This window comes from Benincasa hispida, chromosome 10, assembly GCF_027475165.1.
Source record: "Benincasa hispida cultivar pf3 chromosome 10, pf3_genome.v1.1, whole genome shotgun sequence".
In the NCBI taxonomy this organism is placed as follows: Eukaryota; Viridiplantae; Streptophyta; class Magnoliopsida; order Cucurbitales; family Cucurbitaceae; genus Benincasa; species Benincasa hispida.
The window spans coordinates 33,729,626-33,753,939 of NC_143487.1; the positions used below are offsets into that span (position 1 = coordinate 33,729,626).

At 34.6% G+C, this 24,314-nt stretch overlaps 3 protein-coding genes across 3 annotated transcripts; all 3 read left to right on the forward strand.

Annotated features, from left to right (window-relative positions):
• The first annotated feature begins 386 nt into the window (after nt 1–386).
• LOC120088686 (Acid phosphatase/vanadium-dependent haloperoxidase-related protein) lies at nt 387–12,110 on the forward strand. The gene is made up of 5 exons (XM_039046106.2): nt 387–852; nt 981–1,137; nt 9,742–9,792; nt 9,958–10,050; nt 11,756–12,110. Exons 1-5 carry the CDS (start codon nt 722–724, stop codon nt 11,813–11,815), a joined length of 492 nt encoding a protein of 163 aa, XP_038902034.1. The 5' UTR covers nt 387–721; the 3' UTR covers nt 11,816–12,110.
• A 2,276-nt stretch (nt 12,111–14,386) lies between these two features.
• LOC120089032 (glycosyltransferase BC10-like) lies at nt 14,387–17,395 on the forward strand. Its single transcript, XM_039046463.2, has 10 exons — nt 14,387–14,988; nt 15,223–15,339; nt 15,416–15,516; nt 15,613–15,684; nt 15,836–15,917; nt 16,010–16,090; nt 16,175–16,216; nt 16,301–16,357; nt 16,817–16,963; nt 17,074–17,395. Exons 1-10 carry the CDS (start codon nt 14,710–14,712, stop codon nt 17,239–17,241), a joined length of 1,146 nt encoding a protein of 381 aa, XP_038902391.2. The 5' UTR covers nt 14,387–14,709; the 3' UTR covers nt 17,242–17,395.
• Nucleotides 17,396–19,429: 2,034 nt separating this feature from the next.
• On the forward strand, nt 19,430–24,244 carry EMB2795 (condensin complex subunit). Its single transcript, XM_039044411.2, has 13 exons — nt 19,430–19,862; nt 20,011–20,109; nt 20,801–20,918; nt 21,342–21,415; nt 21,489–21,549; nt 21,630–21,830; nt 21,946–22,232; nt 22,354–22,498; nt 22,597–22,850; nt 22,954–22,984; nt 23,090–23,229; nt 23,422–23,529; nt 23,883–24,244. Exons 1-13 carry the CDS (start codon nt 19,593–19,595, stop codon nt 24,078–24,080), a joined length of 1,986 nt encoding a protein of 661 aa, XP_038900339.1. The 5' UTR covers nt 19,430–19,592; the 3' UTR covers nt 24,081–24,244.
• Nucleotides 24,245–24,314: the final 70 nt, after the last annotated feature.

Genomic DNA, 24,314 nt, shown 5'->3' on the forward strand with positions numbered 1-24,314 from the left:
TTTCCTCTATGAGGGAAAAAAAAAAGTAATAAACCTGCAATCTCGAGAGTGGATGTGTGTCGAAACTTCAACCTTCGACAACCTAAGCGAGATTCGCGAGATTTTCCTTGTCGAGGGTTGAAGTTTCGGCTTATGTATTGTTTCCAAGTTTTTCTTTGTTTGTCGAGTTTTCAACGTTCGACCTCCACATTAGTCGAGTTCTCAACGTTCGATCTCTAGCCTCAAATTCCCAAAACAACAATATTTCTCTAATAAGTTTTGAAAACAACAATATTAATATTAAAGTTTTTTTTTTTTTTTTTCATGTGTGACATAATAATTTTTAGAAGGAAAGGACAAAAATTTTATAGTTATGTCAGACGCGGAAGAATCCAGTCATCTAGAGTAGCAGCCCATGAATCAATCTATTTATGAAAATGAAAAAACTAAAATTTATCGCATGCTAATATATATTTTTTTAATTAAATTTGATTTAACGGAAGAAAAAGAGGTCTGGAAATAAAAGAAATAGGTGCAGCCACACCTAACCATTCCTTTTATTTTATTTATACAAATTGCTCCAATATCCGAATAAAATAATATTAACGAAAGCAACTCTGACAACCAATCTCCGTATTCAATCTCCTTGCCCAATCGGAATCAGATCCTCACTCCGTCGTTGAACTTTCCGGCGAGCAACCAGAGAAGTACAGTTTTGTGCTTTGTGTTAACGGACGAGGTGATGACGGTTGGGGATGCAGCCTCATCTTCCGTTAAAACGACGCCGGCTCCTTTGCTCGCTTCCAATCTCCCCCTCCTCTCCGCCTTCCTTGCTGGCGCCATCGCCCAGTTTCTCAAGCTCTTTACCACCTGGTACTCTTTCTCTGCTCTCATCATCTTTCCGATTGCCACTTTTTTGTACATTTCTCCATGATCTAAGGGATCCAGAGCTTTTTATTTATTTATTTATTTTTGTTGTGTTTTGGTTTTTTGACTCTTAGGTATAAGGAAAGAAAATGGGAATCTAAAAGGATGCTTGATTCTGGCGGGATGCCTTCATCTCACTCTGCAACTGTGACTGCTTTGGCCGTTGCTATTGCCATACAGGATGGATCCGGAGGACCTGCTTTTGCCATCGCCCTGGTGTTTGCATGTATTGTATGTGCTTCATTCTTTCTTTCCTTCTTGTTTAAATGCTTGTTTTTTTCCGTCTACTTTCTTCTTCTGATGCCTTCATTACCGAAAGAATCAAGGCACCGAAAGAATCAAGGCATCAGCTGTACATCCTTTCAAAGTAGTTCAATGCTTGTTTGGGATTTTGATTTACTATTTAGGTTAAATTATAAGTTGTAAGTACAGTTCTTCGGTAGCTTAAAAAGTTCTTAATATATTCTGGTGATATCTATTTAGTTCCTCTACTTCATAAAATTTTTAATTTTGTATCTAATTTGTTTACTTAGTTAAAACATTTGCCAAGCATAAGTATGGTATATATAAGGATCACGATTTACGCCCAAAATCAACTTTTCGTGTAATTTTTAAATTACGCATGGTTAATTGGCTATGTAAATGCCAAATGAAATTCAAGTAAGATATTAGATACAAAATTGAACAAGTGTAAGATGGGAAATGAAATGTGTATCTTATTCATTTCCATAATGAAATTATTTATTCATAAAGAATGGTTGAAACCACTCAACAGAATAATAAGTGTACAAATAGCAACGAAACAGCTTTACTAAACTACCTTAATACTTCCCTTCAAGATGGAGTGAAAATATTCAACAAACCCATCTTGGATAAAAGAGGAAACAAAACATTAGAAGCAAGACGCTTTATAAACATGTTTGCAAGCTGGAGATGAGTACGAATGGGAAGCAGCTTAAAAAACCAGCAAAAAGCTTATCCCGAACAAAATGACAATCCAACTCTACGTGCTTCATTCTTTCATGAAAAGTGGGATTCGATGCATTGTGAACTGCCACCTGATTATCACAAAACAATAGTGTAGGCAAAGAAGAAGTAATCTGTAAATCAGATAACAGAGAGGACATCCAAACAATTTCACATGCAGTCAAAGCCAAAGCCCGATACTCTGCTTCAGTTGAAGTACGGGAAGCAATGGTCTGTTTCTTATACTTCCATGACACCAAAAAGTCACCTAGAAAAACACAGAATCCAGTTGTTGAACACCGCGTGTCTTGGCAAGATGCCCAATCAAAATTGGCAAAAGCAGGAAGTTGAAAATTGGTGATTGGCTGAAGTAAATTACCTTGTCCAGTTACTGTTATCAAGTATTTCAGCAAGTGATGTGCAACCACTAAATGAAATTTTCATGGTTTAGAAACAAGCTGACTTAGTGATGCACTCAAGTAAAGTAATACTCTGAAATTTTGTTAAAATCTGTCTACAAATATACAAAGGGAGCCTCTATTTATAAGAGAAGCTGGACACTAAACCTCAAGGAGATGGGCAACCGGAGGAAGAGGTACTTTGGTTAAAAGGCTTAATAATGGGCTGGGTAAAATAAGTATTAGAGCTGGTTATAAAGGATGAATAACCGGTTGGTTAAACAAGAAATACAAGATTAATGAGGGTTTATCTACTCACTAAAGAAACACAAGATTGATGGGTAAAAAACAAGATCTTTTAAAGAACTAACAAAAGATCCTAAAAAGATTACAAAGATTGGTCAAGATTTACAAGAATCTTGCAAGATTTGCTGCATCACTTATTTTGTTGGAAATTGCCAGATACTACAATCTACTAATCAACTAACAATTCACCACCAACTTGCCCTAGCTTGAGATGAGGATCTATAGGCACCGCCTCAGGTTCATAACCAAGAAGACCAATGTCTTCAAAGAGTTGCAGAGTATAATGTCACTCTAGTTTGTGACAAATATATTCTTGTGGAAGAATGAGCCAGCTCAAGTCCAAGAAGTTATTTTAGATCCCCCAAGTCTTTAAGCTTAAATTTCTTATTGAGAAGAACTTTCCGTTGATCAATGGCAGAAGGGTTGGCTCTAATGATAATCATGTTGTTTACATACACTAAGAGGGCCGAAAAAGGTCCGAACAAGAACCCCTCACAAAAAATTGGATTTTGATTGTTAAAAACAAGACACTGCCCCTTGTTAGAGACATGATCCACATAGACTTCTCAAATAATTCACCATGTAGAAAAGTGTTGTTGAAGTCCAATTGTACAATTGACCAATTAAAGGAAACAACCACAGTGAGATGTATATCGGGAATAGAGGAAAGATAAGATTAGGTCCGCGTTTGCTTACGGGGATTTCGTAGACTGAACACTTTCTAATACCAATAGAGATGAATAAAGAAAAGTATGTTTCTCCATCAGTTGAAAGCTCTCCCTTAGCTTACCAAGGCTTACGGCCACTTCAAACAACAATTCTTTTTTTTTTTTTACCGAATCACCTCCTTTCATTTGGTTTTTGATTTCTTGATTTGGTCAGGGAGCTATGTGTCTTTTTCTTTTGGTTTCTGTCATCCCTTGACCGATAGGGATACGTTGGAGGTAACCCCTTTTCTGTGCGTGCTTGATGCTTTCAATTTTAGGTTTGGGTGAAGGAATGTTTGTGCTTGGAATCCTAATATTCTTGAGGGGTTCTCCTCTAAGTTCTTTTGTTTGTTGTTGGACCTCTCTCTCGTTAGCGAGTCAGTTGTTGATGTGTTATGGAGGATTAAGATTCAAAAGAAAGTGAAGTTCTTTACCCGACAAGTTATATTGGGTCATTTGAACACTTTTGATAGGCTTTTGAGAAGGATGCCCCTGTTAATGGGTCAGTTTTGTTGCATTCTTTGTTTAGTTGTTGGAAGGTGGAGTAAGACTTGGATGACATTCTTTGGAGCCATCAGTTTGCGAAGTTTGTTTGGGATTGCTTCTTGGATGCATATGATATTGTTAGATCATTAGAGGGATGTCTGTGCAACGATCGAGGAGTTTCTCCTCCATCTTGCCTTTCAGAGAGAGGTCGTTTTTTGTGGGTTGCTAGAGTGTATGTAAGATCTTGGAGAGGAAGGGGGGTTGAGTGTGGCCCTAGTGAGGTTTGGTCCTTGGTGAGATTTCATGTTTCTTTTTGTGCTTCGATTTCAAAGACTTTTGTAATTACTCTTTAAGGAACATTATTCTTAATTGGACCCCCGTCCTCTAGTGGGGTTTTTGTGGGGCTTATTTTTTGTATGTCCTTATATTCTTTAATTTTTTTCTCAATGAAAGCAGTTGTTTCTATTCAAAAAAGGGAAAAAGAAAATGTCCTCGTGGAATATTACATCGTGGGAGATAAAAAAAAATTATGATTTTTAATATCAAACCCCATAAGTATGTGTTAACGATCAATAGGTCTATGTTAGGACTCCTATACCTGTAACCAAAGCCTAACATGTTCGAAGAATAGAGCAATGCTCTGGGCAATTTTATTTATAAATTTCAAGGGAAATTACAATCTAGAAAAGAAAGATTCAACAAGAAACCAATAAAACCCACTAAGTCCTAACACATTCAAGTGGCTGGAATTCTTCTCCTATAAGCCAAATTTATCCAATTCTTCCCACACAAGATATCCCTTCAGCCCTCTACGTAAACCCCTATTTAGGCTCATCATTTCTCTTTCTCCCACAACCGAATGGTCCCCACTCTTAACAACCAGCAAATTCTTCACCCTTTGATCCCCTCCTTCCCCTTCTCCTTGTGCTTTCTTATCCGTACGTTTATAAGCTTTCTTACCCCTACATTTATAAGTATTTATGATTAGGGGCCTCACAATACCCCCTAGTTTTTCAAGCACCTTGTGCTTAATGTGAAATTTTGGGTATTATTCCTTCATTCCAGCAACTCCTTCCCATGTAGCTTCACTTTCAGGATAGTGTCTCCATTTAACCAGCCATTCTTCCCGAAGTAGTGTAGTGTTGCAACAAACTCCCAGGATAGCTTCCGGTGTCATCTGTAGTTCAAAATTATCCGACAGATCTGAAGGTTGGTTCTGTATCTGGGCCGCCTTGCCCAAAAATTTCTTAAGTTGAGAAAAGTGAAAGACATCATGTATCCTTGCATTGTTGGGTAGTTCTAAATTATATGCCACTGATCCTACTCTGTCTGTGATTTTATAAGACCCATAAAATCAGGGAGCTATCTTTTCACACCTCCTTTGGGCTAACATGTGTTGTCTATACGGCCGTAGTTTCAGGAAAACAAGATCCCCAACTTCAAATTGAACTTCCCTCCGATGTTTGTCTACGTAGTGTTTCATTCTCTCTTGAGCCAAGGCCAAATGCTCCTTGAGGGCTACCAACGCCCTATCCCATTCTAGCAGTCATTGTTCTAGTGTGTCATTTGTCGTCTTCCTGTTTCTATAGGATATCAAGGGAGGAATAGGTCTTCCAAAGACCACCGTGTAAGGAGTGGTATTGATAGAGGCGTGAAAGGTCGTGTTGTACCAATACTCGGCCCAAGGAACAGAGTTAAACCACCATTTTGGCTGTTCATTTCAAAAGCACCTGAGATATGTTTCTACACAACGATTGACCCTCTCTGTTTGGCCATCCGTTTGGGGATGAAAGGCCGTACTTTGTTTAAGCGCCACTACATGGGCTGTACATAACTCCATCTAGAAACTGCTTACAAATATTTTGTCCCGATCTAACACTATAGAACGAGGGAACCCATGATGGCGTACCACTTCCCAGATAAATACTTCAGCTACCTTCTTAGCTGTGAATGGATGGCTCAATGGAAGAAGTGAGCGTATTTGCTTAATTGGTCCACGACCACCATCAGGGAATCCTTCCCATGGGATTTGGGTAATCCTTCTATGAAATCCATTGATATATCCTCCCATACACGATCTAGAATTGGTAGAGGTTGTAGCAATCCTACTAGAGCCACTGATTCATGTTTGTTTCTTTGACAAATTAGGCACTCGGGCACGTGCTTCTTGACATCGTTTTTCATACCCTGCTAGTACAGTTCTCCGGCCATTCTTTTGTATGTGTGCAAATACCCCGCGTGGCCCCCCAAAATAGAATCGTGGAAGGTTGACAGTAGGGTGGTGTTGTATCGGGAATTTTGTGATATCACCAGCCTTCCTTTGTATAACAACACTCCTTGTTTATGGGAATACTTAGCAACACTCGTCGGGTCCTTCTCAAGCCTCTTAATGATTCGTTGTAATTCCTCATCCGCCTCCACCTTTTGTCTTATTATTTTGACATCAATCAGTGTGGGGGCTACTAATGTCATTAGTTGATTCGTTGTAATTCCTCATCCGCCTCTACCTTTTGTCTTATTATTTCGACATCAATCAGTGTGGGGGCTACTAATGTCATTAGTTCTACTTCTTGAGGCCTTTGGGACAGAGCATCAGCTGCCTTACTGTTGAGCCTTCGTTGGTAAAGAATCTCGAAAGCATATCCAAGCAGCTTGATCAACCACCTTTGATATTGAGGTTGGATCTCTTTTTGCTCTAACAGAAACTTGAGGGCTTTTTGGTCGGAAATAACTGTGAATTTGTGCCCTAGGAAGTATGGTCTCCATTTTTGTACAGATAGAACCGCTGCCATTAGCTCTCTTTCGTTTATCGATTTCCCTTGTGCTCTTGTCGACAATGCTTGGCTAAAGTATGCAATTGGCCTGTGTTCCTGAACCGGATGCATCGGTTTCTATCACAAATGGTAGTTCAAAATTGGGGAAAGCGAGGATCGGAAGAGTAGTCATGGCTTGCTTAAGTGAGTTAAATGCCATTGTAGCATCCTCAGTCCACCTGAAAGCATCCTTTTGTAACAGTTGGGTTAACGATTTCGCCAAACTCCCATATTCCTTGACAAACCTTTTGTAGTAGCTCGTGAGTTCTAAGAATCTCCTCAGTTCTGTAATGTTTTTAGGAATAGGCCACTGCATCATTGCCCGAACCTTCTCTTAGTCTGCTTCAACTCCTTTTGCCGACACCCAATGTTCTAAATATTAGATCCTCTGTTGGTCGAACGTGCATTTTTTATTGGCATAGAGTTTGTAATCTCGCAAGACATTTAAAACCATGCCAAGGTGTTTAATATGAGTGTCTTCATTTCAAGACTATAAACTAGGATATCATCAAAGAAAACCAATACGCACCTTCTCAAGAATGGCCTAAAAATCTGGTTCAACGATTGACAAGTGGCCGGAGTGTTCATTATCCCAAAGGGCGTTACCAAGAACTCATAGTGGCTTTCATGGGTCCTGAAGGCTGTCTTCTCTATGTCTGCCTCGTGCATTCGTATCTGGTGGTAGCTAGGCTTGAGATCCAATTTTGAGAAGATCATCGATCCGTGTAGTTCATTGATCAATTCCTTTATTACGGGAATGGGAAATTTGTTTGCCACGGTGGACCAATTCAGCCTCCTGTAATCTACACAAAATCACCATCCTCTATTCTTTTTTTAAAACTAACAGAACCAGGCTGGAGTAAGGACTGTGGCTGAGTCTGATGATTTCGGCCGTTAACATTTCTTTGACTAATTTTTCTATCTCATCCTTTTGAGTATGACTATACTTGTAGGGCCTGACGTTCACAGGTGGTTCCCCTTCCTTTGTTAGAATTCTGTGGTCTACTGCCCTTTTATGGGGGAGGGTAGTAGGAGTATCGAATATCTCTTTGAAATTCTTTTAGCACAGGTTGAATGCACAAGGGAGTTTCCTCCTCTTCCTTTTCGGTTCTCTCCTTAAGCTGTCTCTCATTTGTCTCTGGTTCAAGGTGTTGGAATTTGATCAAAAACCCCACAACATCTTCTTCCCGTTTGTGTGTGATTACCTTGAGTGACACTTCTGAAGTAGTGAGGGTGGGGTCTCCCTTCAATACCACCTTCTGTTGCCCAGAAGTAAAAGTCATTGTTAGACTAGGCCAGTGTACTTCCATATAGCCCATGTTACATAGCCAGGTCATGCCCGGAAGTAAAAGGAATCGACGTCGCATAGGTCTCGAATTTCTTCCAGTAGTCTTCAAAGGATCCCTTCTGTTTAATTCAAAGCAAACGAGAGAGAAGGGTACCTTCTTGTGTAGGACTAAAACGGTCGAACTTCCTTTGTTTCAAAGTCTTCCCATATTCGAATCAGTCGTCGATTGTGAGCCCAACGAAACCAGTCCACTGCATCTGGTGAGAATGCAATCACAGACACCTTGATTTTCTCTTAATCCGTTAGTTCGTGGATCTCAAAAAAATGCTCCGCGCGATAAACCCAGGAATCGGGGTGGTCTCCATTGAATGTTGGCATCTCTGGTTTCTTGTATTTGCTTCGGTCGATTGCCCCCTCATGCGCTTTGGTACATGAACTCTCTCCTTCCTCTCCCTTACAATTTTTGGACTTCTGAGATCCTACCGTCACCTCCGAGGTCTCTTTCTCACGTACTTCTACTAGGTATTGCATCGTAGTTGTGAGTCGTTCTATGTTTTTCTTCAACTCGTTCATTCCCTCCCCTAGCTCAACGATTCCCTCGGTGTTGCTGTCAATCTTCTCCTCCATCTTTTGCCTCTTCTCTACCCTTGTTTTTCCTAGGTTGGATGTTGCCGGGCTCTGATACTAATTTGTTAGGACTCTTGTACCTGCAACCAAAGCCTAACAAGTTCCCAATAACAGAGCAATGCTCTGGGCGATTTTATTTATAAACTTCAAGGGAAATTACAATCTGGAAAAGAAAGATTCAACAAGAAACCAATAAAACCCACTAAGTCCCAGCACCTTCAAGAGCGCTGAAATTCCTCTCCTACAAGCCAAGCTTGTCCAATTCTTCCCACACAAGATATCCCCTCAGCCCTCTACGTAAACCCCTATTTAAGCTCATCATTTCTCTCTCTCTCCCATAACCGAATGGTCCCCACTCCTAACAACCAGCAGTTTCTTCACCCCTTTGATCCCCTCTTCTCTCTTCTCCTTGTGCTTTCTTACCCCTACGTTTATAAGTACTTATGATTGGGGCCCCACAGTCTATCGTTCAAATTTCCAACTCCCATTGTACTAAAAAATAGTTCTAGAAAAAGTATCACTATGAAACAGTTTGTATGCTTCCATACCAGGGGCATATCCTACAAAAACAGTAGGAATAACTCGGGCAAACTTTTGTCAATTTGATGGTAGAGTAGATGCAAAACAGAGACAACCAAACACTCTTAACCCATTAAGCAAATCAAAAGAAGTTTTCCGTCTAAAACATGTGAAGAGTTCTGCTTATCAAATGCACAGCAGTCAATACACACTCACTCTAAAAGGAAAGAGGTAAAAAGGCCAAAAATACAAGGCTTGTGCAACATTTAAAATGTGTCGGTGTTTTCTTTCTGCACATCATTTTACTCAGGTCTAGTAGCACACAAAAACTGATATACAATTCCCTTTTCTTTAAAAAATTGTTCAAAAGTTAACTCAGGCACATTGTCAGATCTAAAAGTCTTGATACTTTTTTCCATACTGAGTTTGAATCAACTGAAAGAACAGGAACTATTGTGAACACATCAGATTTTCTTTTTAACATGTGAAGCCAAGTGTAGAGTGTACAATCATCCACCATGGTAAGAAGTAACGGACTTTGTATCCCTTGTTATTTCCCATTGCATAGTGCCTGACAAGTTGGTTTAAACTGCTTTTTGAATGTTTATGTTTCTAATCAAATATTCTTGTTTCATTATTTGTCTAAATGTGATCGCACTTAAACTTCGGGTTTTTGAAATCTTCTTAATGTTTTAAGGTCTTCATACATTTTCAATTTGTTGAAGGTAATGTATGATGCTGCTGGTGTCAGACTTCATGCTGGTCGTCAAGCCGAGGTAAGTTCTTTCGAAAGCACATATAGATTCCACGTTTTATCTTTCATTTATTATTTCCACTTCCATCTGGATCTCCTTGAGTCTGATTATTATGTCCATTTTACAAACGAAATTCCCATGTTCATCTTTTCTTGTTCAAGTCTTATCAATTGATGATCATTGCAGTTGCTGAATCAAATAGTTTGCGAGTTTCCTCCTGAACATCCTTTGTCCAGTATTAGACCATTGCGAGATTCACTTGGCCACACTCCACTTCAGGTCAGTGCCTTTGCGGATCTCTGGCTTCATTTGTAATTTCTTTGCATTAGTCTCATATTTATGTGTGGATATGGAGATATGATATTAAGTGCTTAGCCTTGCAAATTGGTATTCTGTGAATTGTCAATATTCTGGAGAAAAAAACTCGAATCTTTTGAGATGTAAGACGATACTAATTCAACAATTCCGTAGCTACAAAATACCAATGTGATTTAACTAGTAAGGAACTTTGAATATACAAATGGCACTTTTGTTATGGCTTATATACTAATTATTTGAATATTATCATCTACAATGATCATTTGCATTCTATTTTTCCAATCTATGTATTGTAATCCTGCTATGGCTGACTGTTAATTAACTTAATATCCTCCATCTGGACTATGATGGGACTTGATCAATATCTCTATTTAGCTTTTTTCTTATTATCCAAGATCCAGTTGATAACTACTTTATTTTGACTGTTTTCAAATAAAGAAAAATGAACTAATTTATTTACAAATATAGCAAAATATCACTATCTATCAATGGTAGACGTAGACCATGATAGACCGCAATAGACATTTATTAGTATCTAATGGATGTTTATTGCAGTTTATCATCTACTGATAGATGTCTATTGTAGTCTATTACGGTTTATCACTAATAAATAGTGACATCTTGATATTCTCAATAGTTTTACCAGTTAAAACAATTACCTTTTTTGATTTTCTATTTTTGAAAACTATGCTTATTTCAACACAATTGTTTTTAGTAAGTTTTCCACGTTCCTAAAAAAACACATTTAAATTCCACACAAGCAAAATCAAGTTTTAAAAATTGTTTTTTTTAGGCCCCGATCGATGATTATTTGGTTTTTAAAAATTAAACACTACTTCCACCCATAAATTTCTTTGTTTGGTTGTGTATTTTATACCGATGTTTACAAAAATCAAGCCTAAATTCCAACTAAAAAATGTAGGCTTTATTTGGTTACCATTTGATTTTTAAAAATTAAGACTATAAACACCTATACCACCCTTAAATTCCTTGTGTCATATACTTTTTATTACTGTTTTTAAAAACTAAGCCAAAGTTTGAAAACTAAAAAAGTAGTTTTCAAAAGGTAGTTTTTGTTCTTAGAATTTAGCTGAACATTCATCTATTGGACTTAAGATATGCAAACAATTATAAGAAATTGAAATGAAATAGGCTTAATTTTCAAAAACTAAAAATTAACAACGAAATGGTTACCAAGGGCCTGAGTGTTTTGTTATTAGAATTTAACTAAGAAATTAAATCTTTCCATGATAAAGGTGAAAACATAGTTAGGAGATTAGAGAAGAAAACAAACCAAAATTTCAAAAACAGGAAAAAAAAAAAAAAAGGAAAGAAATATTTATCACTTATCCAACTTGGCCTTGGTTTTAAAATTTTAACTTGGTTTTTGAAAACATGTTTCTGAAATCAAGTTTTTGAAAAGTAGGTAATAAAGCAAGAAAACTGTAGGTAAATTTAATTTTCAAAGATAGAAAACCAAAAACAAAATGGTTATCAACGAGGTCTAAAATATCTTATTTTGAAGTTGTAATAGTGTGCATTATCCTCGTACGCTTGCCTGAACACCAAGTCTTAATTGACACCGTAATGCATTGTTCCTTCATTAAAAGTACAAGTAGTCTACTTCTGTTTGTAACTTCATCTTGACTTTGTGGTACTGAAACAGGTTGTTGCAGGTGCTGTGTTGGGATGTGTAGTGGCTTATTTGATAAGAAATCAAAATTAAAGCACGGAATTTGTACATCAGGATCGATTGAATACGACATGTCGTTCATTGAAAGCACTCGAACCTTAAAAATTGTAAAGAAAAAAATGGGTGCTGCTGCTATAAGGTAATGGACTGGGTGATTGTTCTTCCATCATAATCGACACTCAGATGAATGCAGAAATGAATATATTTTTTGGTTTTAGATCTCCCTATTGCCAGTGTCCCCCTCATCCCATCCACATTGAATTTCTTGTTTAGCCTTGTCATATATATTATATATAATATATACACACTAGTATTAATTTAAGTTAAATATTGTTTAAGATAGGGTAATTGTTTTAAAGGGTAAAACTGTTGAAAATATTTTCAAGTATAGCAAATTGTCACTATCTATTAGTAATAGATCGCGATAGAATTCTATCATTGAGTGATAGATTGTGATAGGTTGACTTCTAAAAGTCTATCGTGGTCTATCATTGATAGATAGTTCTACTTCTAGTACATAAAGTAAATTTTCTTGTGCGATCACCGATAAATAGTGACATTTTGCTATATTTATAAATAAGTTGGCTCTTTTTCCTTTATTTGAAAATGGTCTTAATAGGGTCTTATTTTGCTCCTCTTTTTTTTTTTTTTTTTTTTTTTTTTTTTTTGTTTTTAAATATTCTTATGATTTTATTATGGAAAATGTCTATAATGTTTGTGTTTTTATTTTCAATTTAATCTCTATTTTTTTTTATATATAAAAAAAGTTTCAATTTAGTTATTTAGGTTTTGTTTCATTTTGTTTTTTTGTTTTTGTTTTTGATGATTAAGCCTATAGACATTACTTAATTTCTTCATTTATTATCTACTTTTTATCAATGATTTACAAAATAAGCCAAATTTTGAGAAATAAAAAAATTGTTTTTGTTTTTGAAATTTAGTTAAAAATTCAACCATTGTACTTAAGAAAAATGCAAATCATGGTAAGAAATTTAGATGATATAGACTTAATTTTCAAAAACAAAAACAAAAAATAAAATAGTTACCAATGGGGCCTTATATTTTAATATGTAGATGACATTACAATTTTTATTTGAATAATGAATAACTAATACTTGAACGGATTAAATTTACTATTGAAATGAGGTAATTGTCATAAATATAAATTTAGAAGGATATTATAGTCTAAAAATATAGTATATAGATTTATATACACTTAGAACGATTAGATGCTAAAATGAGAATAATTCAATTGACATAGTATTTATATTATGAATGAGATTAGAAGTTTGTAATCCCATGCATTAATTCAATACCTTTGCCCAAAAAAAAAAAAAAGTTAGATATTAATTCTTGATTGGTGTGTAGCCATGGTGTTTATAATTTCTCCTTCAGCTGGCGTTTGGCAGGTCATTAATTCTATTTCCAGTCTTGGTTTTTCTCCTTTTATAAAACTTCTTTGCTCATATATATACTAAATATCAATAATACACTACTTTATTTTTAATAAAATAATACATTACTTCTAGAGGCAATATGAAGAAAAGAAGTATGATAACTTGAAACTTTACTTAACCAAAGACGAAAAAGATGAAGAATGAGAATAAATTCACAGAATTATTTGCTTTACACGATGTCAATGAATTTTGTTGAGAAACTATGCAAGTTTTGAGAGAATTTACATAAATTTCAAATGAATTTAAATGCCTGTTGGAAAGTCATTTAATACTTGGCACCTAAAGGCTTAAAAAGGAGTATTTTTATGTGATCTTTTCAAAAACATTTTGAGAGTGTCAATCAATCTTATGATGCCAAAATAACCATTATTCAACCGACATAATATTTGTATTATCAACTTCATAATCAAGTGTTCGATTCTCCCTTCTCCATCATTAAAGCATAAGTAACCATTTACATGGTTTGAATTTGAAAATTAAAGCATTGTTGATTAATATTTTGTAACTTTAACAACCATTGATTAATATAACAAAAGACAAATAATAATAATAATAAAATAAAAAAGAATAAGATAATTTGAAACTTGACCAAAAAATAAAAGTTGAAGAATTATTTGCTTGCATAGGGAAAGCAATGAAAATAAAAAACTTCCTCTCGATTTTCTTTGGGCCAACTTTTCCGCATGTTTAGTATGTATGTGAATGTAATTTCTTCCGGGAGTATTTTAAAGTATTGTACTCAAAATGTAGTACACAAAATTGTGATATTCAAAATTTAGTATATAAAATCGAGATTTGTGATACACTCAATACATGGTAGTTCAACCTTATATAGGACAAGGATATGAACCTAATTAATACTACTAACTTATAATTTAAAACAATATTAAAAAGAGAAACTCACAAAACATTAAAAGCTTAATAACAAGCAACTTCAATCTTAGATCTAATATTGACATCAAACTTAAAATTAAATATAACAATAAATTTAAGAAATTTAAAAATTAAAATTTTAAGAAAAACCTCAAATCTCAACCTATTCTTTGGTTTTAGATCTCCCTATTGCTGGTCTCCCCCTGATCCCATCCACATTGAATTTCTTGTTCATATATATATATATATTTAGTTTGTTCAATATTTTTATGACTTTGTTGTATAAATTGTTAATAACGTTTGTGTGAAACGGTTTGTTTATTATGAATTTAAAATGGTTTAAGAGAGAATTAAGAGAGTCATTAAATTAAATTTATGTTTGGTTGTTTTGGTTTTTCTTTTCAAAGTGAAGGAAGAGTTAAAAAAAAATACTAATAAATGAGTATTTATTAAGAACAACAAAACCATCAATTAGTACTACTTTGTAACTTGAGGATGATTATAACAAAAATTATAACTCAATTTAAAGCACTAAACCATGAAAACACATATTAAGTACCGATTAAATCACAAACAAAGAGTGAAGATCAAACAACAATGACAAAGAAGAAAAGTTCGACAATGGCGGTATGGCCGCCGTTGACAGCGGCGGGTTCGAAGATGGTGGTGGTTGTGTGTGCCATGGTGTTGACTTTGGCCATATTGATATTTCATTCTGATGAGTTCAAGCTAATTCAATCCTCCAACTTCACTTACCAACTCAGAAACAATGGTTTTGGAGATAGCCATGGCTTCCAATCACCTCCTAAGATTGCCTTTTTGTTTCTCACTCGTAAAAAACTTCCTCTTGACTTTCTTTGGGCCAACTTCTTCAAGGTTTTCCCCTTTTCATTGGCATGTTTAATATGTATCTGAATGTAGTTTCTTCTTAGGATATGTTCGGAAGTGATTCTGAAATCTTTAAAATCACTTTTGACATTTTCAAAATCACAAACATGTTTTTAATCATTCAAAACTGGAAAACGTGTTTTGTAGTGATTAAACATGACAAAAGTGGTTTTACGATCACTTGTATTTACATCATTTGTTATTGTTTGATGAAATGTACAGAATGGAGACCAAGCCAAATTTTCAATTTACATTCACTCAAAGCCAGGCTTTGTGTATGACAAATCAACCACTAGGTCTTCTTTCTTTTATGACAGACAATTAAACAACAGTATTCAGGTATTTCTCCATGAGTGTCATCTTTTCTTTCTCAATTTTCTTGGCTTAATTAATTTTGTGGCCATCAAATGTCTAGGTACTATGGGGAGACTCTAGCATGATTGAAGCAGAACGCCTACTATTTGGTGCAGCTCTTGATGATCCAGCAAATCAGAGATTTGTCATTCTTTCTGATAGGTTCGTTAAGATCTTCGTGTTTCGGTGCTCGAAAATTGTTAAATATTAGTCCAAGAATCTAACTTTCTTTTCCACTTTTTTGAATTGTAACTGCAGCTGCATACCTCTGCATAACTTCAATCATACTTACAATTATCTAATGTCTTCTACAAAAAGCTTTGTTGACAGGTACGTATTCGAAATGTCGGTAACGAAGATCGTTTATATCGTAAATCTGATACTTTAGAACTTTTGATGATAAAAACTGTCTTTTTCTACTTTAGTATTAGCATTGAAATGATGTTGGTTTTAAGTAGCTTGTCTTCTCTATGTAGTGTAGTTTTCTGAATGTCGATGAAGGCCGATATAATCCCAAGATGTTGCCCGTAATATCGCAGGAAAAATGGCGAAAGGGTTCTCAGGTTTAGTCTCTTTGTCTACTTGTAAAATAACATACTGATCTTAAGCAGTCCCTATAGATAATGTATTGATAAATTTTTGCCTTGTTTTTCAGTGGATCACTTTGGTGAGGAAACATGCTGAAATTGTAGTGAATGATGCCATAATCTTCCCTTTGTTTAAGAAACATTGTGAGGTGTGGAATGAAAGTTACAAGTAGTTCAATTTAGTAATAGAACAATACCCATGATCAGATTTATGATCTTTTTCCTTTTTGCAGCGATGGCCGCCGTCGGAAGACGCCACTGGAAGGAAAAAACCAGTAAGTTTTTTTTTGGTTGTTTAGAGTAAATTGTATTGTGGTTTATTTAGAAACAGGAGTTTGACAAAATTTGATATTCAAAAGGAGAAGTATCATCCCAACTGCATACCAGATGAGCATTATGTGCAGTCTTTACTTTCAGTAAGTTGCTTTTTTTACTTGCACTTGAAAATTGTACTTAATGAGAATTTGAAAATCTACATCTCTTGGTTTTTTCGGTTTGTTCCTCGTACATCCAACGGTGTAAAACTAAATTGTTTCTCATACCATATACCAAAAAAAGCTTTCATCGAAGTAACAATATTGTTAAAAATTTGAAAGTATAAGAACTAAGTTGTTACATACTAAAGTTCAAAAGCTAAATTATTATACAATTGAAAGTACATGGATTAAATTATTATAAAAAAAAGTTGATTGACTAAATTGTTACTTTTAGAAAAGTTAGAGACTAAAAGTATTTTTTAACTTACAAATCTTTACGAGCAATTACGAGATAGGATCTTCCATTGGAGATGTTATGCAATATTTATTCTCATTAACTACCAATCTTACTTCGAGTTCATTGTCGCTAAAAACTATTTTGTGTCGGTGTCGTATAAGATAAGGGGTCTCGAGAATGAACTCGAACGACGAACACTGACGTACTCGATGTGGAATAGTTCTATCCCAAAAGTGGATAAAAGATCTTGGCATCCAGTTACTTTCCATTATCCAGATGCAACTCCTCTGAGAATCAAAGAAATAAAGGTCAGTGTGGGCAATGTTGATGCATTAGTGTGCAAAAACAAAAAGTTTGAATGATAAAAATAGCTTATAAACTGATTTGGTTGTTACCTTATTATCTTCATATCTCCTAGGAAATCAATCACATTGACTATGAATCCGAACACCGAACGGAGTGGTGTCGTGTTAACTCGAAGTATACGTCGTGCTACTTGTTTGCAAGAAAGTTCACTCCCGGGGCGGGGTTGCGAATCTTGAAAAATGATTTATCAGAGAATCTAGTTGATGGAAAGCATGGGTGAGAAAAATGCAAGAAAAAGATGAAAATATTGTTGTAGATGGATTAAGGACATTTTTTTTTTGGTTAAATGGGTTCCAAAACCACTGTATTTTAAAGAGGTTGTTTGTTGAATTATATGCTCAAAAGAATAAACAAGGCTTTTGGTTTTTTCTTTACTTTTCTACAACTTTCTCACTTGATTATCTGCTTGAAAGCTGATGAGTATGAAGTTCATCTAAAATTTTACAAAGTCTTTTGTATTAACCTTAATTACAATATGATTTCTTATTAGTATATCTGGAGAATGAAGATTTAAATTTTTGACAAACTTCAAAGGAGATAATACATTTTTACGTAACAACTTTCTCTATTAGAAAGTATATCTAGTTTTTTGTCAATATGTAAGGTAGGAGATTTGAACCTTTATTCCGTCTTCTAGGTTAATAGTACAAGTTTTATATCAATTGAGTTACACTCATTTTGACAAATAATCTAGAATTTACGTTTTTTGGTTCTTTTTTTGGTTCTAGTTTTAGTTTTCTTACGATTTTTTAGATCGATTTTGAGTTAAGTTATGTTACACATGTAAGGTAACGGAACTTATTTTAAATTACAAAACTGTTGAAAATATTTATAAATAATAACAAAATACCACCGTCACAGTCTATCGTAGATAGTATTTATAAAAATTTTAGTTTATTTTCTTATATTTGAAAATAATCCATAAGTCAAGTTATTATTGTTATTATTATTATTATGGAAGAGAAATAATATACTACAAATGAACAAATTTTTTTAGTCATTAGAAAAAGTTTTATTGTACTTAAAAAATAACAAAATTTTCTCTTAAAAAATCGAAATTTTACTTTTATCATGTATACCTTATGTATTGTTTTTCTTTTTATCATGTATATCTTATTAAATTATAATCGTTATTATTGTTTTTGAATTCTATATCTTATCAAATTTAAACATAAAAGGCCAAACTCAATTAATAAAGTTTATCTAAACATGACATATCATTTTCTCATTAATTTTATTTCTTTGCAGTAATAAAAACTTAATTCAACAAAATCAATTAGAATGAATGATTAAAAGATTTGTGATTCAAATTCTCAATTTTTTATTGTATTAGAAAAAAGATTTATCTTTTAGTTTTGATCGATCCCTATTTAAAATAATAATAATAAAAATAAGGCTCCTTCTGATTTGTATTAAAAAATAACCTATTATATAATAATAATAATAATAATAATAATAATAATAATAATAATAAAAAAGGTTTGTTTCTATTGTTTTTAAATTTTGTTTCGAAATTTAGGAACACATGAGATGCAACTTTGAAAAAGAAGTTTCCATTAAATAAATCACACCTCGTATTAGTTCTCTTAAATTATAATCTTAACTGACTAAATTTACCAAATACATATTAATCCTTTTTGTATATCCAAATTCACAGCCAAACACAATTTTCAAATTTTGAGTTCAAATTAGAACCAAATGTATTTTTTTTAATATAATGAAATAAAGGAACATGTTTTTCATTTTCGGCACAATTTTCTATTTTCAAAATTCTCGGATCACAAACCAAACTAGCTTTAAAATACCCTACAAATATATTTATCCTAAAAGAAAAAGAAGAAATAAAATAAATAAAGGTTTAAATTTTATTTTGGTTCATGAACTATGAATATTGTCCTATTTTAATCTCTAAACTTTGAAAAGCGTTTTTTTTAATCCCTAAACTTTAAAAAAAATGTTTATTTTGGTCACTGCTATTAATTTCTACTAAATTTTAAGAATGGAATATTTTTAGAGAAGAAATCGCATATAACATGGGTTGAGCAAAATGGAAGTGAAGTAAAATGTCAACGACCAATGTGCAAAAGACTTTTGAGATTTCCTCTACAAATTTACTTTACTACCTAATTCAAAATTGAAATTTCATATTTTTTTAGTTAGTCTAGTCATTTAAAAATACAAGTCATTTCACTATCTTGCATTTAAGAATTAACAAAATTTTGATAGCATGGATCAAAGTAGATTTTTTTAAAAAAAGTTTAGAGACTAAAATGGATATTTTTAAAAGTTTGGAGATTAAAATAGAATAATGTTCAAAGTTTAGTGAACAAAATAAGATTTAAAAAAAAAATTCTAAATTAAAAAAAAAATCCTTGGGAAAATGGGGCATTTCTATTTCTTGTTGGAGCGTACACAATAACACGAAGTGTCCCGTTACTCTCGCAAAATTCAAATAGAGAAATGGAGGGAAAATCGTGTTTCTCGTTCTAGTTCTTCTTCCTCAAACAGCTTCCCCACTCCAATCTTTCTGGAATTTCTTTCTGTAATAATCACCTCAGTTTGATTCCTTCAATGGCGGAAACACTAAGCCCTAATCCATCAATAGCGCAGAAGCAGAGGCGTCCGATGGCCTCTCAGTTGCAATCTCCGACGAGCCCTTTTTTCCTTGGCTCCAACGACGACCAACTTGAGCGCGCTCAAGCACGGGCCGCACGCGCTGCAGCAAGTCGCCGAAAGTCCATCGCTACCAATCTCCTACCTCGCGAAGATCCCAATATATTTCTCGACAAGCGGCAGATCCTTGAGTTATTTCAAAATTGCATCAAACTCGCTAGTGAAAATGTGAGTATCTTTATCCATCTCAAAGTTCTCTTCCTTTGGTATTGCGACCTTAATTAGTTCTAAAATGTAGTTTCTGTAAACATGCATACTATCTGGAATCTTAATTATTTGTTGTGCTTTTCTGTTTGATTTTTTTTTTTGGGTGCAGAAAATTAATCAAAAAAATACATGGGAGCTGAATTTAATTGACCATCTTGCTGAGATTATTAAGGTTGAAGAAGAGGACACAGAGACAAATTTTCAGAAGGTCGGTTGTGTTTCTTTGACTGATAGTCTGGAGAAAGCTGCCATTGTTTTATTTTTTTAACGAATTTGCTCATGAATTGTTCCTGAGAATAAGAAATTTTGATTACTTTTCGTGACGATACATCAATTAGGTCTGAATTGATAAGTTAAGGATAAACTTGGAGAGTAGCAATTTGTGCGTGTGTTTCTGAATTTAAACAGCAAGATCTTAAAATTCCTTGAGTAGAAGGTTTTCATGATTATCCCTTTTCCAGAAATGTTAACCAAATTCGGTAGTCCAGTCTTCTAGGAACATAGATGACGGTGTAAAACCAAAAGTTTTCATTGCATCGTTGATTCATATATATCGACTTTGTTATTTGGTGGCCATGTGACTCCATGTACCGTGCGGCTTTACCAAAATTGGAAGCTTGAACGATGTTAATATGATTTGGATAATATGTTACCCATTTTACTGGAGATTTGGTGATCATAGTTTATACTGTTGATGAATGATTGTTTGCTTTGCACCTGTGTATGTTTTATTACATAAAGCGTGGATATTATGTACTTTGGTAGGCGTCGTTCTGTTTTCTGGAAATTAATAAAACTTTTCCATGATTCTTGAAACAAAATGGGCGTTAATCATCAGTGATAAGGTTTATGGTCTTAAAAATTTGGTTGAAGATGTTTGCATGATTTTTTGTCTTTAGGCAAGTTGTACACTTGAAGCTGGAGTCAAGATATACTCATTAAGGGTGGATGCCACTCATTCAGAGGCATATAAAGTCCTTGGAGGGATGAACAGGGCAGGCCAAGAAAATGAACAAGGTAAGCTTGAAAATCTCAAACTTTTTCCCCTTCTATGGTTTATGATTCTATAGGGAGTATCAATGATTATTCGTCAATTGAGAACAAGGAAGTGCAATGCTGAATACACAAGTCCATTTCAAATAACTATCCCATTTCAAATTTAATTATTATTTGAATATTATTTACGTAATACGGACTCAAGGATGTCAACCATCAACATTTGCTAAACTTGCATAAGACAACAGTCATTGCAGATGTTAGCATCGGTGCTTTGCCATTTGGCTTTCATGTAGAATGATTGTGCTTAATTTCACCACTATATTTTCTTCATTTTCTTCATTTCTTTCTTTACCTCTTTTAGGTTTCTAGTTTGTAGTGAACCTTAACGTAATTTCGTTTTCCGTATCAGCTGCTTGTTCTGACATCTGTCTGTACTTTCAGAAACCATCATGCAGGAAGGAAATCCAGAAAGTGAGCAGGAGGGAGTTCGTTCTAAGAAAGAGGAGGATAAAAAGGTTGGAAGTCTATTTTGACAAGTAAAACAAATTTGTCTGGATATGTATGTTAACATGTGTCTGTATCTTGCAGTTGTCTCCTTTGTCGACACTGGAGTCATCTTTTGAGGCTCTAAATGTAAAGAAATTTGATGGTGATCACACCTCTCATAAGTTCTTTCTGCTTATGATAGATGAGGATGAAGTTCTAATTTCGTTTTGTCTGTGATATCAGTGGCATTTGCGGTGGATCCTCTTTATCATCAAACATCTGCTCAATTTGATGAGGGTGGAGCCAAGGGTCTGTTAATGAATAATCTTGGAGTATATGGTGCTTGTAGGGTGCTTTTTGATTCAGATGAAGTGCCTGGAAAATGTATGTCTTTTGAGAATAGACATGATAGCTCAGATATGATCGATATCTCTTTTGCCAAAGGTTTGTGGTTGTTACTGAAAACATCTTGTATAGTTCATTTTTTATGTGTTGCCTTGACACATGGTTCAAAATGAAGAAACTTAGACCCTAAAGCATTTTCTTCCTACTTCTGTAGATTGCATCGAGGAGATGGTATTGAACATGCGAGTGAAGGATGAAATATCTCCAACTCTGAGGAATATAGTCAATCTATTTGATGAAGATAACATACGACCATCAGATTATTGTAGTTCAGGTCTGAAAGCAGCCGAGCAAGTTCATACGGATTACGACGTAGATGATAGATTTGATGGTGATGATTTTGATAACTTCGGCACTGCAAATTATGATAACGATGACCAAGCAAGCACGGTTGATGATGGACTTGGTGGTGGAGATGCAAGTTTTCCAACTTACCACGAGGTCATTTTTTCCATTATTCATACTCCTGAAATTAATTTAAATTCATGTTATTTATATGTAGCCTTGGATTAAATATTTGAAACAAAAATGGAGTTATTGTTAAAATTTTGAAGTATCACAGGAAAGTGTGTCAAATACCTACCATGACCCTGATGTTGAGGATAGATTGGGGAACGTAGATGAATATTTGATTTCATGTTTGGGTTTTGCTGTAAGACAGAATGCTTGGGCAGGCCCCGAGCACTGGAAGTATCGTAAAACTAAAGGTATTGCTAAGGGTTGTAGGTTTAAATCGTTTTTCTTTTGCAAGCTAGCGTCATCTTGAGTTTACTTGTATGTTATTTAATATGGAATTTTATAATAGTTTCTAGGGACAGTCCTACAGAAAATGGATCAGAAACGATTAGCAAGAGAGCAAGAAGTAAGAAACAAGTAGAAAATGATATTGATTTCACAAACAATTTGGAAAAAGAAGGTTCAGATCTCTTTGCACCTCCAAGAAACCCCAAATCATTGTTGTTGCCTAAGAATAGAGCACCTTGCAATACTAAGCTTCCTGAAGATTGCCATTACCAGCCTGAAGATCTTGTGAAGTTATTTCTTTTGCCTAATGTAAAGGTAAATTTTGCCACCTTATTTCCATGTCGTTTTTTGTTCAAATGGGAGCATCCCGGGTTTAACTTTTCCTCAAATTCTTGTGGATTAATTATTTTGGCTGCAGTGTCTTAGGAGGAAGGGAAAACAACATTCAGGTATTATCTCTATGATATTAAGTCTCATAGTTTTCCTAGACAGGAGATGATCGTTAGTGTGTAATATTATGCACTAATGGGCATTTTGGCGCTCCACGTTTTTAGATGAACCAGTGCAGCATAACGATGATTATGGAACATTGCCATCCTGGGAAGATGATAATGGATTTGGTGGCCAATTTGATGAAGGTGATGGTCATAGTGATGTGGAGGACTCTGATGAACTTGTTACTAAGCCTCGCCAGGTTCAATTAATTTCACTAAAATTTTCATTTTGACCCTTTTGGTTGTGAACGGGAATATGATGTATTGTCTGGCAAAACGTAATTCAACTTTGATGGAGTTGTAGTTGGATATGTTGGTTTTGTACAGATTCAGTAAGAAAGTAAAGATGCAAAGATATTTTCATGATTGTTTCTTTCTTCTGAACGGTACAGGTTAACAAAATTGAAGTTCAATACGACAAAAAATCTAAGCAAGTTGATGTCCAGGCTTTGAAAGAAACACTCTGGTCTCATTTGCAAGAATCTCGAACAGACGCTCAGGTATCTTGGCATGCACCATTACTTTGTACAGAAGTTTTGCTTTATCTAATTGTTAAACTTAACTAACTTGATTTGAGAACATTTTGGTATATGGACAAAAGCTTATCCAAATAAAATGAGGCCATTTTTCATACCATTATACGTATCTCAATGTGCAGCATTGATAATTGGATTTTTATGTTTTCTTAGGGACAAAGTTAAGGTAGAAATTAGTAGTAGAATTCCAACTCGGGTATAGTTCTGTTTGTAGAAGTTCACATTTTGTCATTCTTATTACACAAACTCACTCACACGAACACATCGTTAATCTGGTAAATAGAGAAATTCTAATTCCGATATTTTGTTTTTGAAAGGGGGAAGACGAAACAGTATCTTTCAAGCAAATCATTGCCACCTTTCCAGATGACTGCAGAGCTGCTCAAACCATCAATGATATCTCGCCCCATTTGTGTTTTATATGCTTATTACATTTAGCTAATGAGCATGGGTTACGTATAATTGGTTCTGACCACTTGAATGATCTCACTATTCACTTTGGTCGTCATAATTGATGTAAAATACTTGTGAAGATGTGTACCCCTTAGTTTTCTACATGTAATTTATCACTGTATGATGTACTTGGCTTTCCATTTTCTCCAACTGTTATTGGTGGTGCAATATGACCAGAATGTATCGATGGGGCAATATAGTTTGATTGCTTCTATTCTGATTCCTACTTTACTTTTTGTTTATGCTTGTTATTCTTTTTTAGCGGTTGAAGCCTGATGATTTAGTGAGGCTCAACA